Below are 16,652 nucleotides of genomic sequence, written 5' to 3' on the forward strand. Positions count from 1 at the left end.
TTTCAGCTCCCTCCAAAGATTTTCTATTGGGTTCAGGTCTGGAGACTGGCTAGGCCACTCCAGGACCTTGAGATGCTTGTTACGGAGCCACTCCTTAGTTGCCCTGGCTGTGTGTTTCGGGTCGTTGTCATGCTGAAGACCCAGCCACGACCCATCTTCAATGCTCTTACTGAGGGAAGGAGGTTGTTGGCCAAGATCTCGCGATACATGTCCCCGTCCATCCTCCCCTCAATACGGTGCAGTCGTCCTGTCCCCTTTGCAGAAAATAATCCCCAAAGAAGGATGTTTCCACCTCCATGCTTCACGGTTGGGATGGTGTTCTTGGGGTTGTACTCATCCTTCTTCTTCCTCCAAACACGGCGAGTGGAGTTTAGACCAAAGAACTCTATTTTTACCTCATCAGACCACATGACCTTCTCCCATTCCTCCTCTGGATCATCCAGATGGTCATTGGCAAACTTCAGACGGGCCTGAACATACGCTGGCTTGAGCAGGGGGACCTTGCGTGCGCTGCAGGATTTTAATCCATGACGGCGTAGTGTGTTACTAATGGTTTTCTTTGAGACTGTGGTCCCAGCTCTCTTCATGTCATTGACCAGGTCCTGCCGTGTAGTTCTGGGCTGATCCCTCCCCTTCCTCATGATCATTGATGCCCCACGAGGTGAGATCTTGCATGGAGCCCCAGACCGAGGATGATTGCCCATCATCTTGAACTTCTTCCATTTTCTAATAATTGCGCCAACAGTTGTTGCCTTCTCACCAAGCTGCTTGCCTATTGTCCTGTAGCCCATCCCAGCCGTGTGCAGGTCTACAATTTTAGCCCTGATGTCCTTACACAGCTCTCTGGTCTTGGCCATTGTGGAGAGGTTGGAGTCTGTTTGATTGAGTGTGTGGACAGGTGTCTTTTATACAGGTAACGAGTTCAAACAGGTGCAGTTAATACAGGTAATGAGTGGAGAACAGGGGGTTTATTAAAGGAAAACTAACAGGTCTGTGAGAGCTGGAATTCTTACTGGTTGGTAGGTGATCAAATACTTATGTCATGCAATACAATGCAAATGAATTACTTAAAAATCATACAATGTGATTTTCTGTATTTTTGTTTTAGATTCCGTCTCTCACAGTTGAAGTGTACCTATGATAAAAATGACAGACCTCTACATGCTTTGTAAGTAGGAAAACATGCAAAATAGGCAGTGTATCAAATACTTGTTCTCCTTACTGTATATATATATATATTTTTTTTTTTTTAACTTAAGAATGTGTTTTCTATTATTGTTTTTCTCTGGGTGTACTGATGTGTTTTATGTGTATGCAGGGCTCATTTGAGAAAGAGACCTTGCTCTCAGCATGACTCCCTGTCGAAATAAAGGTTAAATCAATAAAAAATGTATACATTTCAAACCAGAGTTGTTTTCCCATTTACAACCACTAGATAGCACATCCAGATAAAATTGACATACTGTAAACTTTGCCTGACTATTCCAACTGAAGTTTGTGCAGCCAGGCAACTCTTGGCTTACATTACAAGTTACAACATGATCTGAAAAAAATACGATCAATGTTAAGTGTTCACTGTGCACATGTGATAGAAGTAAAATATAATTACAATGTTTAGGCTAACTCTTTAAATTTCAAAGAGTAGGTCTAAACACTATTATACTATTTTTAACTCACAGTATTGCTAGTAATATACTGTGTCAAAGGTTAATTCTAAGATTATTATTAGTGTATCCAGTGCATTGTTGTCTAACGTTAAACATGAACAGAATGATTTGCCCTCAGTCTAGCTACAGTAGCTGAGTACAGTAATCTGTGAAGCTCCTCCCACGTGTAGTGTTTTTCTGTAGGGTTCAGTTGGAGGGGACGAGTGCTTGGTCGACATTTTAGCGCTGCATCATCAGGACTGACGTGGGGACTACGTGGCTCGAGCCATCCACTCCTACCATAATTAGTGACGAGTCTGACTACGTAATTTATAACTTTGGTAAGTTATTACACTGTAGCCTACTCGCGGCACAAGCCCAGAAAAAAAGGAGCGACAAGACAGAACGTTCACGGTTTACAATGACGCATGGACAAACTTTCGATTCGCAGTCGAATCTACTTCCTGCTTGCTAGCCAGCTGAACAACTTCATGCACAGAAACAAATGCAATAGTGTTTGGCTTGCTAGCTGACATGGTATACAGTGACAATTGGCTTGCCAACCAGTGACCGTATATTATTACTTAACTTTTTTTTGTAACTCCCTGCTACTAGTTAGCTGCTAGTTACATTATCTAAAGCTAACGTTACCACCCTTAATGCTTTTCGGTGCGAGTCGCAATTTCTATCGAACAGCTGCATAGCTAAACGACGCAACTCCATTCTCGTTCTCTTTTTGAAAAGCTAACGTTAGCCAGCTACTGAAGAAAATACATTGTGGTTGTCAGCAATACCCTTTAATAAATGTACCAAATGTATCTTCTTTAGGTGCTGAATATGGCTACAGATGTAGCAGCAAGTTTCATATGTAACAACCTCGCTACAGGTACAAACTAACCAGTTTAGAAACAAGACTCCTCCCTTTCGAATTCAGACAGGCGCATGTTTGCTCCATGGGGGGAAAGTTAAGTGAAAATATGAACCAAGGTCCAAGCAATAGCAACTGTCATATTTAACACTACATTGCATTGAATACATTAATTTGATTCACAATCACATCAACCTTCTGGTTGAACTGTGTTCTTGTAATGCTTGATTTGAAGGCCACTTGACTTAAACTTTATGAAGAGCTCTTGGAACTTTGATGGCATATCAGAGGAGGCTGGGGGGAGGAGCTATAGGAGGACAGGGTTATTGTAATGGCGGGAATGGATTCTATGGAACAGTATCAAATAAATGGAAACCACATTTGATTCTGTTCCATTTCAACCATTATAATGAGCCCGTCATCCTATAGGTCCTCCCACTAGCCTCCTCTGTTGCATATGTATTCCAACAAGCGAAGACACAAAAGCATTCCTTGCATCTATTTAAAACACTTGTATCCCTGTTTAATTAGTATGGTTACAGCACAGGAGAAGACCTAACTTTGGGACCAAGTACTAAACCAAGTACTAGACTACTTTACACATATAAGTCAGGCTCCTGAGTGGTGCAGAGGTCTAAGCCACTGCATCTCAGTGCGAGAGGTGTCACTACAGTCCCTGGTTCGAATCCAGGCTGTATCACATCCGGCCGTGATTGGGAGTACCATAGGGCAGCGCACAATTGGCCCGGGGTAGGCCGTCATTGTAAATAAGAATTCTGTAAATAAGAATGTTCTTTGCCTAGTTAAATAAAAAAACAAGTGAATTTGTCCCAATACTTTTTGTCTTCTAAAATGTTGGGACTATGTACCAAAAGCGCTGTAATTTCTAAACTGTTCACCCGATATGGATGAAAATACCCTCAAATAATTAAAGCTGACTTTTAACCTCATAGTCATTGTATAATTTCAAATCCAAAGTGCTGGAGCACAGAGTAAAAAAAAACATAATGGTCACTGTCCCAATAATTATGGATTTTAAAATAACCTTAAACTTAAAGAAACCAAGCTAAGTAGACTTTAATTGTACTTTGCCTAATTTCCTGACATTTCCAGTCCGATGACCATGGACACAGAGGTTGTGTCGTCAAAGCAGGAGGGACGTTTTGATGACTCTCTGTCTGATGAGGATCCAAGTCAGAGTGAATCCAACTCACCCACTGCAGTAATCACTCAGGTAGATACTTTGTGAAGTGTGTGTTGTGGCCAATGTCACTCATCATCACTCTTATAATTCAGATGTGTATCGGGGTCTAAATAGCCTGGTCCCAGATCTGTCTATGTTTTTGCCAACTCCCATTACTCATTGTCAAGCCAAATATGACAATAAATGACAAGGCGTTTGCATTTCCTCAAATATTTCTCAAATATTGTTTAAATTGCTTGTAAAATAATTGAACATCTCTCGTCTTCCTCTAGGTTTCAGGAGACTCCGCTGGCATGACAGTGGTGCAGTTACCTAGTGGGCAGACACTTCATGTTCAGGGTGTCATCCAGGCTCCTCAGGCCTCTGTCATCCAGTCACCACAGATGCAGAATGTACAGGTAGCTCCTTCCCTATTCCTATATAGTGCATTGCTTTTGACCAGTGCTCTATATAGGGAATATGTGCCATTTGGGATACAGACTCTTGTCACTATAGTCTTCTTGGCTAAATTCAGTCAAATCTGCATTGTGTTATTTTACTGAGTAGTTATTTTTCCCCATAGAAAAACCAAAGAATGGTTTTGCGTACTTGTAGCTATAGTTTCTTAGCCTGAGTGCCAGTCTGTTTGTCCCATCATGCAAAATTCTTGTCACTCTTTATCATTCCAAACATGCTTGGCTTGACAATGACACCATTGAAGTTAGCAAAAGCACAAAGTTTAACCTTCATGTACACAGAATGTTGTATTGTGTCTGACTGTCTCTAAGACAACACACTGTCTGCTTTCATTAGACAAATCAGCACGTGATGTCACCCTAGTTGTCCTTTATTCTCTAAATTACAGAGAATCTGTCCCAAATGGCATTATATTCCCTATATAGTGTACTACTTTTGACCAGAGCCCTGTGGGGGAATAGTGTGTCCTTTCGGAAACACCCTGAGGTTTCTACTATTGTCCAAATTTGTTTTCAGCACTGGGAATGACTTTTATTTTTCAGTATTCAGTAAGGTATTTTAAATGGAGGGAGGTGACCGTACACAGGGATCATATCTATGCATTACTTTCAGACTTCATAGTGTTTTTCTTTGCTCCAGATAACCTCCATAGCTGGGCTTGAAGACGGGGAGTCAACAGCCACAGACACACAGAAAAGAAGAGAGATTCTCTCGAGACGCCCATCTTATCGGTTGGTAGACATAAAAACGGTGCAAATATGAAACAAACAAAAAGTAGTGCACTATAAAGGGAGCAAGATGTAATTTGATAAACAAGCAATGACATTTCAAAGCAATCGAAGCAGAGTAGTTTATTACGTGCTTTCCTCTTTCTTTCAGAAAAATCCTCAATGAACTATCATCAGATTCCTCCTCAATTCCGAGAATCGAGGAAGAGAAACCCGAAGATGAGGTTCCATCCTCCAGTGTGCCTGCAGTTCAAGTGCCAACTTCAATCTATCAGACCAGCAGCGGCCAATACAGTGAGTTTCATTAGGCTCTTGTCAAAATTAGTGCACCATACAGGGAATAGGTTGCCATAGTTAGGACGCAACTATGGTCAAAATGTTGATGTGCACTCACTATTGTGACATTGGGGGTTCTCCCCAAATAATGTAAGAGTTGGTGATGCACGGGTTGACTCATAACCGCAGTTATATCTGAGAGGTGGGCGGGTTTAGGGTTATTAAATATTGTGTGGTTGAATAAAGTGAAAACAATACCTTAAAAAATACATAAATGTATAATTTGTGTGCAAATTATATCTATAGGCTAAATTTAGGGTTTTCTTAAATTATTTTAGGCTATCTGGTATTAGTGCGTAAGCCTAACCTTTAGGGCCAAACTGGAAATGTACCAAATAGACTGCACGCCTATCACCTAATGCTTTTAGGAACGGGCAGAAAACGTTACCGTTGCAGAAAATGTTAACACCGATCCACAGATGCAAATAGGACAATATTGACATTTAATTAAATAAGAGAAAAGCAGCAAAATGAAGAGTTGAACATTAAGAGAAGGGGGGAACAGAAAAGTAATGTTTGGGAAAGATTAGGTGAAGTGGTAAAAGAGGTTGATAGCAGGCTATGTTATGTGTGATGATTGTGAGGCGCTATACAAATTCGATAGTCACAAGACAGGACTTCAAATAGGCCTATAGCACATCAAGGGAACTGTAACCTACTGTTTAGATGTGTTGAATGGAAACTGAAATCTGGACACTGACTGTAGGTCTATAACCTCTCACATAGCCTTTATAATAATTCCTGCAGAATTAAGCATTTATTGCAGTAAAATTATAAACCAAATGGAGGCTAAATGTTGACTTGAAAACAGGAGTGAAAAAATAGGATTTCTTTCTTTCAGCATCTTGAGAGAATGCTAATGCATGTATCTAATTATAGACAAGACACCTCACAAGTCCTCAACTGGCAGCTTCATTAAATAGTAACTGCAAAACACCAGTCTGGACGTCAACAGCGAAGAGGCAACTCCGGGATGCTGGCCTTCTAGGCAGAGTTGCAAGGAAAAAGCCATTTCTCAGACTGGCCAATAAAAAGAAAAGATTAAGATGGGCAAAAGAACACAGGCCAGCATCCCGGAGTTGCCTCTTCACTGTTGACGTTGAGACTGGTGTTTTGCGGGTACTATTTAAGGAAGCTGCCCTTTGAGGACTTGTGAGGCATCTGTTTCTCAAACTGGACACTCTAATGTACTTGTCCTCTTGCTCAGTTGTGCACCGGGGCCTCCCACTCCTCTTTCTATTCTGGTTAGAGCCAGTTTGCGTTGTTCTGTGAAGGGAGTAGTACACAGCGTTGTACGAAATCTTCAGTTTCTTGGCAATTTCTCGCATGGAATAGCCTTCATTTCTCAGAACAAGAATAGACTGACGAGTTTCAAAAGAAAGTCTTGGTTTCTGGCCATTTTGAGCCTGTAATCAAACCCACAAATGCTGAGGCTCCAGATACTCAACTAGTCTAAAGAAGGTTAGTTTTATTGCTTCTTTAATTAGAACAACAGTTTTCAGCTGTGCTAACATAATTGCAAAAGGGTTTTCTAATGATCAATTAGCCTTTTAAAATGATAAACTTGGATTAGCTAACACAACATGCCATTGGAACACAGGAGTGATGGTTGCTGGTAATGGGCCTCTGTATGCCTATGTAGATATTCCATAAAATACAGCCGTTTCCGACTACAATAGTCATTTACGACATTAACAATGTCTACACCGTATTTCTGATCAATTTGATGTTATTTTAATGGACAAAACATGTGCTTTTCTTTCAAAAACAAGGACATTTCTAAGTGACCCCAAACTTTTGAACAGAAGTGTATATACACTATGTGATGCTCGTCAAACATCTCATTCCAAAATCATGGGCATTAATATGGAGTTGGTCCCCCCCCTTTTGCTGCTATAACAGCCTCCACTCTTCTGGGAAGGCTTTCCTCTACATGTTGGAACATTGCTGCAGGGCCTTGCTTCCATTCAGCCACAAGAACATTAGTGAGGTCGGGCACTGATGATGGACGATTATGCCTGGCTCGCTGTCTGCATTCCAATTCATCCCAAAGGTGTTGAGGTCAGGGCTCTGTGCAGGCCAGTCATGTTGTTCCACACCGATCTCAACAAACCATTTCTCTATGGACTTCACTTTGTGCATGAGGGCATTGTCATGCTGAAACAGGAAGGGGCTTTCCCCAAACTGTTGCCACAAAGTTGGAAGCACAAAATTGTTAATATTTCCCTTCACTGGAACTAAGTGGCATAGCCCAAACCATAAACAGCCCCAGACCATTATTCTTTCTCCACCAAACTTTACAGTTGTCACTATGCATTCAGGCAGGTAGTGTTCTCCTGGCATCTGCCAAACTCAGATTTGTCTGTCGGACTGCCAGTTGGTGACGCGTGATTCATCACTCCAGAGAATGCGTTTCCACTGCTCCAGAGTCCAGTGGCGAGCTTTACACCACTCCAGCCAATGCTTGGCATTGCGCATAGTGATCTTAGGCTTGTGTGCGGCTGCTCGGCCATGGAAACACATTTCACGAAGCTCCCAACGAGCAGTTCTTGTGCTGACTTTGGAACTCGGAGTGTTGCTACCGAGAACAGATGATTTTTCAGCACTAGCCGATCCCGTTCTTAGAGAAACAGGTGTGGCTGAAATAGCCAAATCCACTAATTTGAAGGGGTGTCCACATACATTTGAGTCCAAAACGGGACACTGGCCCTTTTCGGGGCCTCCCCCCGTGCCGTACTCCACAGCACCACCTTCTGAAATGATCCTGGGGAGAACCCTGACATTAATTTCTATATCCAGTTTGTGTTATTGTGTAAGAGATCTTAAACGGAAGATTCATTGTGGAGGCCAAATTCTCCAGGTTACAGTTGTGCATCAATAAGCCAGTGACCTTCCATAAAGTACAGTACTTTCCTTTATTTCAAGAAAAACATCTAATCTAATGGACCAAAACATCTTGCTTAGAAGCAGCTGATAATCAGCTATTTGTAGCAGTGGTCAGAAATGCACACTCCATTTTAGCTCTGCACATTTACTATCTATATTTTGGTCAGATAAGTTTTAATAAGATTCACACAAACATTCACAATATACCTCTGAGTAACCCATCACTTCTAAAAATGTGTGTCCCTCCTCAGTTGCCATCACCCAGGGGGGAGCCATCCAGATAACCAGCCCAGGCAGTGAGGGTCTGCAGGGCGTACAGACTCTGGCCATGTCCAACTCTGGTACACCCCAGATCCTGCAGTATGCAACCCAGGCAGGGGACTCAGGACAGCAGTTCTTCTCTGTACAAGGTGGCCAGGTGGTGATACAAGGTAGGAACACCTATACCTAAATGAACTCAAAAGTAGTGCACTATGTAGGGAAAAATGTGATTCATCAACTTATAGGTTTGCATTAATTTGGTAAATGAACAAAAGGAAGCTCTTGAAATGGCTGGAGCTTGACTAGTTTGTCTCTAAAAAGTGTAAAGTTTGGCTGGTTGACCCCGTAATGTTACTATGGAACCAGTGTTATGATTTAACAGTAGAATAGATTCAAATGATGTTAGTTGAAGTCATGTCCACCAGAGTAATGTACGCTTTTTCCCCCTGAGGGGTTTCAGTAAAACGTCAGTATTTTTATCAATCCAACACCTGGAACATTTCCCACTTTTTATTATTCTAAAACCTTTCTGTTAGGCTACTTCTTTATTAGGCTGAACTTATTTACCTTATTTTTCAGAGAAATGAATGAAAAGCTTAATAATCATATATTAATAACAAGTATTAAAAGTGAATTGCCTGGGAGTGCTTCAATCAGGGTGCTCACATTAGTACGGCTGCTGTCACTTGGGCACAATATCCTAATGTTTGTTCTACATCGCCTAGTTGCGTCATAGGGTCTAAAAATAACCAGCTAACCCTCCCTCCCCTATCTTGCTGCATTGTGTTGCTCCACTTTAGCATTTGATCCAGGAGCAGAGCAGGGGAGGGGCCTAGAGGCAGAGTGTCTTATTGACTTCAGCAGGTCCAATGATGTCATTGTGATGTCAGTGTCCTTAATTTTAATGTTGTGCGAAGTTGATGGGTGTCCACTCCATGTAGAGAGCAGGCAGGGAGAGAGAAAGACACACAGTCAGCTAGATAAAAAGAGAGAGTGTGTAATACTGTGGATCCCAGATTGTTAGAGAGTAGAAGATATGGCTGTTACTGGAGATGAGACTGAATCAGGTATGTAACTATCTTTGTCTGTTTTCCTTTCTCAGTATTTCTCAGTTTAATTTTTATAGCAAGTTAAATGTATCATGCTGGCAGTGATAAATAATGTATACCTGCATTGTTGTTCAATTCAGAGATGTACTTGCATTGTTTCTGTATTTAGAGGACTAAATACATGTTTTTTTTGTGAGTAATTACTTTAAAGTTTGGATTGTTAAGTGTCTTTACAGAACTTTTAAAATGTATTCAAAAGTGTGTGTCTAGTCTACCATAGTTATTAAGTCATAGCAGTTGGCTCAGTTGGAAGCCTCAACTGTGTTTCAGAGTATTAGCAAACTGACGTGCACTGACTAACTAATTCAGGTTAATAGATATCTACTACAGAGGCATCCTGCCCACAGTTCTCTCTCTGAGACTTGAAAACATTACAAGAGTACTGTATAATTACCATTCAACATTCCCATAGTGAAAAGCTAGACATTATGTTGACCGAACATGGTAGTAAGTGTTTAGTTAGCTTGCTCAACCCAGTTCCTGTCTGTCTGAATGCCCCCTAAAACACTCAAACAGAACGCTTCTCTGGAGCAGCCAGGGGGGGGGGGGGGGGGGTGGCGTTGACGTCACTCCGGTTTCCTGGAACCAGATGGGGCCAGGGAAATGAGAATGCTAACTGTCGAGTGAGACTCACATTGACGTCAGCTGGGAGTCGTACTGTGATTCCAGACAGAACAGAGCCCTCAGTGGGAGCAGTGAAAGAGCAGTGATCACAGCTTCAGCGCTACCAGCTTAGTCATCCACTTCGATAACGACAGGAGAGAGAAGAATTCAGCCTTGTTTATCCCTTTAGATCTGCAAGCTGTTACTTGCTCACTCTTGCGTTAAAACACGGGGGCAGTGGTGGCATTTGGGCTATTATAAATTCATAAATGGAAAAAATAGTCAAATGTTTTGTTGTGAAAATATAGTTGTTTTGAATAAGTGTTTATTCTTGCCATATAAGGATGATAGTTTTCTCGAGTATCAGGAAATGTCAGAGAGACATTTATCAACATACTAGTGGTCAGATCCGAACCACATTCCTACACCAAGGAGCACATTGGAAATACTTTCATGTGTTCTCTTCTGGGTTTTTTATACATCTATTGTGTTCTTCTAGTTTTTTTATTGACCGATAGTAGTCAGAAATGTAGATTGGGAGATGGATAAGAGGGATACAGTACGGAAAGTGAGTGGGGGAATGGAGGATCACACCGCTGCTTTGGACTGCTTTGTACACTACTGAATTATTTTTCAAAGTACAAGATTTGTTTGACCCCAAAATGAATGAATCAGTAGTGAATCATCACCAAATATTGTAGGCTGAAACATAGGCTACAGCCAGTGCTACTGTCTTTTCTCTTTCACTTGGATGGCAGTTATCCACCCAGCAACGAGAAAGACGATTGTCTTAACATAGTCTGACAAAGACATGTCAAGGAGGTAGTTGTAGTAAACCCCCCCCCCCCCCCCCCCCCCCCGGACAGTATACCACAACATTCTATAGAAAGTACTACACATGATCAAGGGATAGTTTAGTGTGTAGTATAGCATTCTACAGTATACTACAGAATTCATTAGTAAGTACTGTAGTATTCTATAGTAAACTGTAGTATTTGTTCATGTGGGTACTCAAACCACACAAAGCTAGATCTGTGCTTAGGCCTACTCTCCCTAATTTGGCACCTGTGCTGTGATCTTAAATCTGTCTGTAGAAAAATAACATTTAAATGAGGTTTGGTTTGCTTAATTCACGGTCCGTTGGAATCTGGTCTTGTCTGGTTGTTTTAACAGAAAAAACATTAAACAAGTGGTCAGTTGTTGTTAGTTGTTGTGAAATGGACCCATCTACATGATTTGTGTTCAGCGTTTATGTCTAATTTATGGTCGCTTATCCTCTAAGTAGATAGAAGATGAGAAATCTGTGTGATTGAAGGACTGGAGTAAAAAAATACAGCACTTAGTTTTTGCCCCAGTGAGCTAAATATAGGTAAGTGGTCAATGCAAGCGAGAATTTGTTCTCCAGTGTCCACCTTGCTTGAATAAATGACGTAATCACTTCCAATTCTGATGTCCTGTCTGTCTGTGCAAGTGATAAACTTGGTTAAAAGAAGTCATATTAAAATGAACCCTGGTGTTCTGTCTGTGTCCCCTAGCTGCCACTGGAGATATGCCGGCATACCAGCTCCGTTCGCCCACCTCGTCGGGCCTGCCCCAGGGTCTGGTGATGGCTGCGTCCCCAGGCTCCCTGTCCATGCACAATCCCCCGGTGCACACTGAGGAGGTAACACGCAAAAGGGAGGTCCGCCTCATGAAGAACAGGTGAGACAGACACAGGTTGCGTCCCAAATTGGCATCCTCTTCCCTTTATGGTGCACTACTTTTTCCCAGAAGCCCTGAAGCCCACTCAAAAGTAGTGAACTATATAGGGTGCCTTTTGGGACACATACTAGTTTTACTCTGTTGCTCTGAATTTGGTCAACAACTGCAAAAGGGGAACAGATTTCTAAATCATTCATGGTCCTCATTCTCAGTTTCCTGTAGATTTTAAAGCACCCCTTTGATAATTGATTATCTATAAAGGTTGACTGGATGTTATGGGAAGTCTCTAAAGTGTTTTTGATTGGTGCTTAGAGCTGGGATTTCTCCCGCTGTCTCTTTTACTCTGTCTTCTCTAGGGAGGCTGCAAGGGAGTGCCGCAAGAAAAAGAAAGAGTATGTCAAGTGTCTGGAGAACCGTGTGGCCGTGCTGGAAAACCAAAACAAGACCCTCATTGAGGAACTCAAAGCGCTAAAGGACATTTACTGCCACAAGAATGAGTAGCTGAGTAGCTGCTCTCAGCCTTGTGCCAGGAGAGAGAGAGAGATCCTACTGAGAATGCACAGAGTGGAGTTTACAGATTGACTGCTGTAAAAAAAAGACTCTGGGACGAAAACTACTTTCACTGTCTTTGTTTCTCGTTTACTCCGCTTGTTTGGGCCCAGTCAATTTGATGCTGCACCGGAGGTTGTTAGGTGGCCGTAGGCTTGTGCTCTCCGGGCTGAAGTCAAGTCCTGCTCCGGACAGGACCCCTGTCTGTCCTTGCGCTTGTATGTGAATACACAAGTGACGCCCAGCCGCGTTTGCTTCTGCTGTTTGCAGGGAGGCAGCCAATGAGATGCTAGCCTGCAGAGGAAGAGGAAGTAGATATGCTTCCTGAAGGCACACCGCTCACCACCACTGGCTCACCGCATTTGAAAAGCAGAAGCTGCGAAAGAGCCTCACTATCAGCCAGCAAGTTCACATTAAGTGCACGCAGACTCACCAGCAAGTCAACCTACCACAGCCGGACTCTGTTTGTGCTGTCATGCCAACTCCTTGTTACTTTTTTATCACATTTGGCTTGACAATGAAAGCATTTGAGTTGGCAAGAGTACAACCAGATCTGGGACCAGGCTAAACCTATATATCTTTACTTGTCACTGCTAGCTACAGTTGTTCTCCTTATATTACTGTACTTCTCTGCTCACCTTGGCTGTTGTCAACATACCTTTGTTAAATCAGGTGGACCTCATCTTTCAGGACAGTGTGATGAGTAAATACACTTTCCGAAATTATTTTAGTTTTGAAATTCTATATTTGTCCTTTTGACTGTCAATCGGGGTTGTCTAATGACTTCACGTGTTACCTGAATCAATGTGTAAAACCCAGTGTCGAGGATGTGAGTATACGCCTTTCACTTGGTCTCTTTTCAAACAACACAGTTCAATTTAAAATGTAAAATTAACATGGCGTGGCCCTCGGATGAGTGTATCTAAAATTATTATATATTTCTAGCCATTGGAGGAATCTTATCTCACTAAGACCATCTTGAAATGACTACTGCTTTACCACACAAAATTGCTACATTTGATGTTCACTGAATCTCTCACCAGTCGTTGTCCCCTTTGTCTGTCTGTCTCGGAACAGTACTGTGCTGTGCCAGTGTACTGTACAAAAGAAGTACTGAAAGTGCTGATAAGCTGATGTTTGGGTATTTTGATACTCATTATAAACGTTTTATGTGAATTAGTTGATCATAACATATAAGATATGGCCCAAATGGCCCACTATTTTCTTTATAGTGCACTACTTTTGACCTGAGTTCTATGGGCCCAGGTCAAAATTAGTGCACTAAATAGGTAATAGTGTGCCAGTTGGCATGTAAAAATAGAGTTCATGACTGCTCTGTTTGAAAGGTATGTCCATGAGAGCACAGACCTGACTATGATGATGATGATGATGATGTAGCTTTGTTTTCTTTCCTCACACCAGTTCTGCTTGCAGTGATTTTGCAGCCTCCCGCTTGCTTTGAATTTCCTGATAACCTTTCTGTTTACATGTATATGTCCTTTGTATGTTTGTTGTCAGGCCAGTAGTTATACAATTCAGGTGAGATGTAAAATAAATTTGATCTCAGTAAATGTTTTGGATAGAATTGAAAAGTATGTCAAACAGGTTAGCTCTTAAAGCCAGATGTTCACCTCATGTGTATTGATCCCTCTTATGTTTGAATATTGTCAAAATATACTATTTCTAATAAAATGTCCATACCACAGTATGAATTACACTGAAATGATGTGTTAGATTAATCCTCATTCAGAAAACTACACACTGTATTGACTGAAGTCTGTACCACACAATGCCTTTGGGCTCACCTCTGAAATAACAAGCACAAGGATGAACAAATACTAACCAACATAATTTCTCTTCACCTCAGATACCTTTAACTCTGACATCACAACATTTCACAACAGAAGTGTTACACCAGACAATTTACATCTTCATGATGCTCTAACATAATTCATTATGATACTCCAGGCATCAGAAATGCATATAAGAAATAGATTTTCTCCCCTAGAGTCCCGAAGGAATATCACTGTTATACCATTATATCACACAGACTGTCACACCCTGATCTGTTTCACCTGTTTCTATGATTGTCTCCACCCCCTCCAGGTGTGGCTTATTTTCCCCAGTGTATTTAAGTCAACCAGCGGTTTTTTCCTGTATTCTTTTTTGCTGTTCTCCTTTTTTCTAGTCTTCCCGGTTTTGACCCTTGCCTGTTTCTGGACTCTACCTGCCTGCTTGACCATTCTGCCTGCCTTGACCATGAGCTTGTCTGCCACTCTGTACCTCCTGGACTCTGATCTGGTTTTCACCTTTTGCCTGTCCATGACCATTCTCTTGCCTACACCTTTGGATTATTAAACAGAGTAAGACTCCAACCATCTGCATCTGGGTCTCGCCTTGTGCCTTGATACAGACTATCTCAAGTACAATAACAGTTTATTGCTTTATAGTATAGCTAGGAAACAATACTGTTTTATACCTTGTTTCTGCTCTACTAACTGCCCTCAAGTTTCTTGTTATTTTTAAGCCTTGAATTTCTCATCTCTGGAAGTATTAGTGTGAAGGTGTAGTGCATTATTCTCTCCTGTTCAGGTCTGTGGACACTGCAGAGTGGATGGGCTGGACCTGTGAACAGGGGCGTTGGAATGAAAGCTTAAAACAACTTCTGTTTTTCCTCACTGTTCTGTGACCCTCCACTATATTCTGTGATGTCAACACAATATACAAGTGCCTATCTAGTACAATGTGTTAAGGTGTTTTCACACTTGGTCCCTTTCAGCAAATGTTTGTGAACTCTGTGTGTTTTTCTGTCCAGTGTGAACACTCCAAAGGAACTTAGACCCCTCAAAAGAGCCTCTGAAGTGAACCGAACTGACCAAATCGAGAGGTGGTCTGAGTTCAGTTCACTTGAAATCCTTGGTTCGGTTCCCTTTTCTAAGGCAATGTGAACACAAAGCTCCCCAGGTTCGCTTGTCATTATTTCCGCACCACACACTAGACTACTGCAACAGTGTTTCCCCTGACATAACCCCTCACATTTGTGCCACGAGAAGATGAACATGTGTAGGTTCGCTGAAAAAACGTGTGCTGTTTTTGGATATTGATTAGCGATTGTCAAGGATGCACAGATCTATAGGCTAAGAGAGCTTCATAAGCTATTTAATGATTGTGGGGTTTGAATAGTGTGAGAACGACAACATACATGACCAAAAGTATGTGGATACCTGCACGTCAAAAATCTCATTCCAAAAATCATGGGCATTAATATGGAGTTGGTCCCCCCCCTTTGACGCTATAATAGCCTCCACAATTCTGGGAAGGCGTTCCACTAGATGTTGGAACATTGCTGCGGGGACTTGCTTCCATTCAGCCACAAGAGCATTAGTGAGGTTGGGCACGGATGTTGGGCGATTAGGCCTGGCTCTCAGTCGGTGTTCCAATTCACCACAAAGGTGTTCGATGGGGTTAAGGTCAGGGCTCTGTACAGGCCAGTCAAGTTCTTCCACACCAATCTCGACAAACCATTTTTGTATGTACCTCGCTTTGTGCATGGGGCATTGTCATGCTGAAACAGGAAACTGTTGCCACAAACTTGGAAGCACAGAATTGTCTAGACTGTCATTGTATGCTGTAGCGTTAAGATTTATCCTCACTGGAACTGAGGGCCCTAGCCCGAACCATGAAAAACAGCCCTATGCATTGGGGCGGGTAGCGTTCTCCTGGAATCCACCAAACAGAGATTTGTCCAGACAGCCAGATGGTGAAGCGTGATTCATCACTCCAGAGAACGTATTTCCATTGCCCCAATGGCAGTGAGCTTTACACCACTCCAGCCGACGCTTGGCATTGTGCATGGTGATCTTAGGCTCGTGTGCGGCTATTCGGCCATGGAAACCCATTTCATGAAGCTCCCGACGAACAATTATTGTGCTGATGTTGCTTCCAGAGGCAGTTTGGAACTCAGTAGTGAGTGTTGCAACTGAGGACAGACTATTTTTATGGCTTCAGCACTCGGCGGTCCCATTCGGGGGGCTTGTGTGACCTATCACTTCGCGCCTTAGCCGTTGTTGCTCCTAGACATTTCCACTTCACAATAACAGCACTTACAGTTGACCGGGGATGCTCTAGCAGGGTAGAAATTTGACAAACTGACTTGTCGGAGAGGTGGCATCCTATGACAGCGCCACGTTGAAAGTCACCGAGCTCTTCAGTACGAGGTATTCTACTGGAAAAAAATCTTGGTTCCTTTCTGAACATAGCAATGTGAACGCAAAGAGAACTCCGACCACAAAATAGGTGAAGTGA

General features: G+C 42.2%; 1 protein-coding gene across 2 annotated transcripts; it reads left to right on the forward strand.

The window, feature by feature from the left end:
* The first annotated feature begins 1,805 nt into the window (after positions 1-1,805).
* LOC139376032 (cAMP-responsive element modulator-like) lies at positions 1,806-14,070 on the forward strand. 2 transcript variants are annotated; one of them, XM_071118117.1, is made up of 8 exons: positions 1,806-1,987; positions 3,628-3,748; positions 3,991-4,116; positions 4,814-4,905; positions 5,054-5,196; positions 8,376-8,555; positions 11,633-11,798; positions 12,155-14,070. In XM_071118117.1, the coding sequence occupies exons 2-8, from the start codon at positions 3,632-3,634 to the stop codon at positions 12,297-12,299; spliced, it is 969 nt and encodes a 322-aa protein (XP_070974218.1). In that variant the 5' UTR covers positions 1,806-1,987; positions 3,628-3,631; the 3' UTR covers positions 12,300-14,070. The 2 variants fall into 2 exon arrangements, with proteins under 2 accessions (XP_070974218.1, XP_070974219.1); XM_071118118.1 differs by lacking the exons at positions 1,806-1,987; positions 3,628-3,748; positions 3,991-4,116; ... (1 more) ...; positions 5,054-5,196; positions 8,376-8,555 and adding an exon at positions 9,187-9,452.
* The last annotated feature ends 2,582 nt before the right edge of the window (positions 14,071-16,652 follow it).

Source organism: Oncorhynchus clarkii, chromosome 20 (assembly GCF_045791955.1).
Source record: "Oncorhynchus clarkii lewisi isolate Uvic-CL-2024 chromosome 20, UVic_Ocla_1.0, whole genome shotgun sequence".
Taxonomy (NCBI): Eukaryota; Metazoa; Chordata; class Actinopteri; order Salmoniformes; family Salmonidae; genus Oncorhynchus; species Oncorhynchus clarkii.

Bases quoted from the DNA above. Each gene is read 5' to 3' on its own strand.
- LOC139376032 (XM_071118117.1), top strand. From the start codon at position 3,632: ATGACCATGGACACAGAGGTTGTGTCGTCAAAGCAGGAGGGACGTTTT. The intron at 3,749-3,990 runs GTAGATACTTTG...GTCTTCCTCTAG, and splicing joins CCACTGCAGTAATCACTCAG to GTTTCAGGAGACTCCGCTGG. The intron at 5,197-8,375 runs GTGAGTTTCATT...GTCCCTCCTCAG, and splicing joins GACCAGCAGCGGCCAATACA to TTGCCATCACCCAGGGGGGA.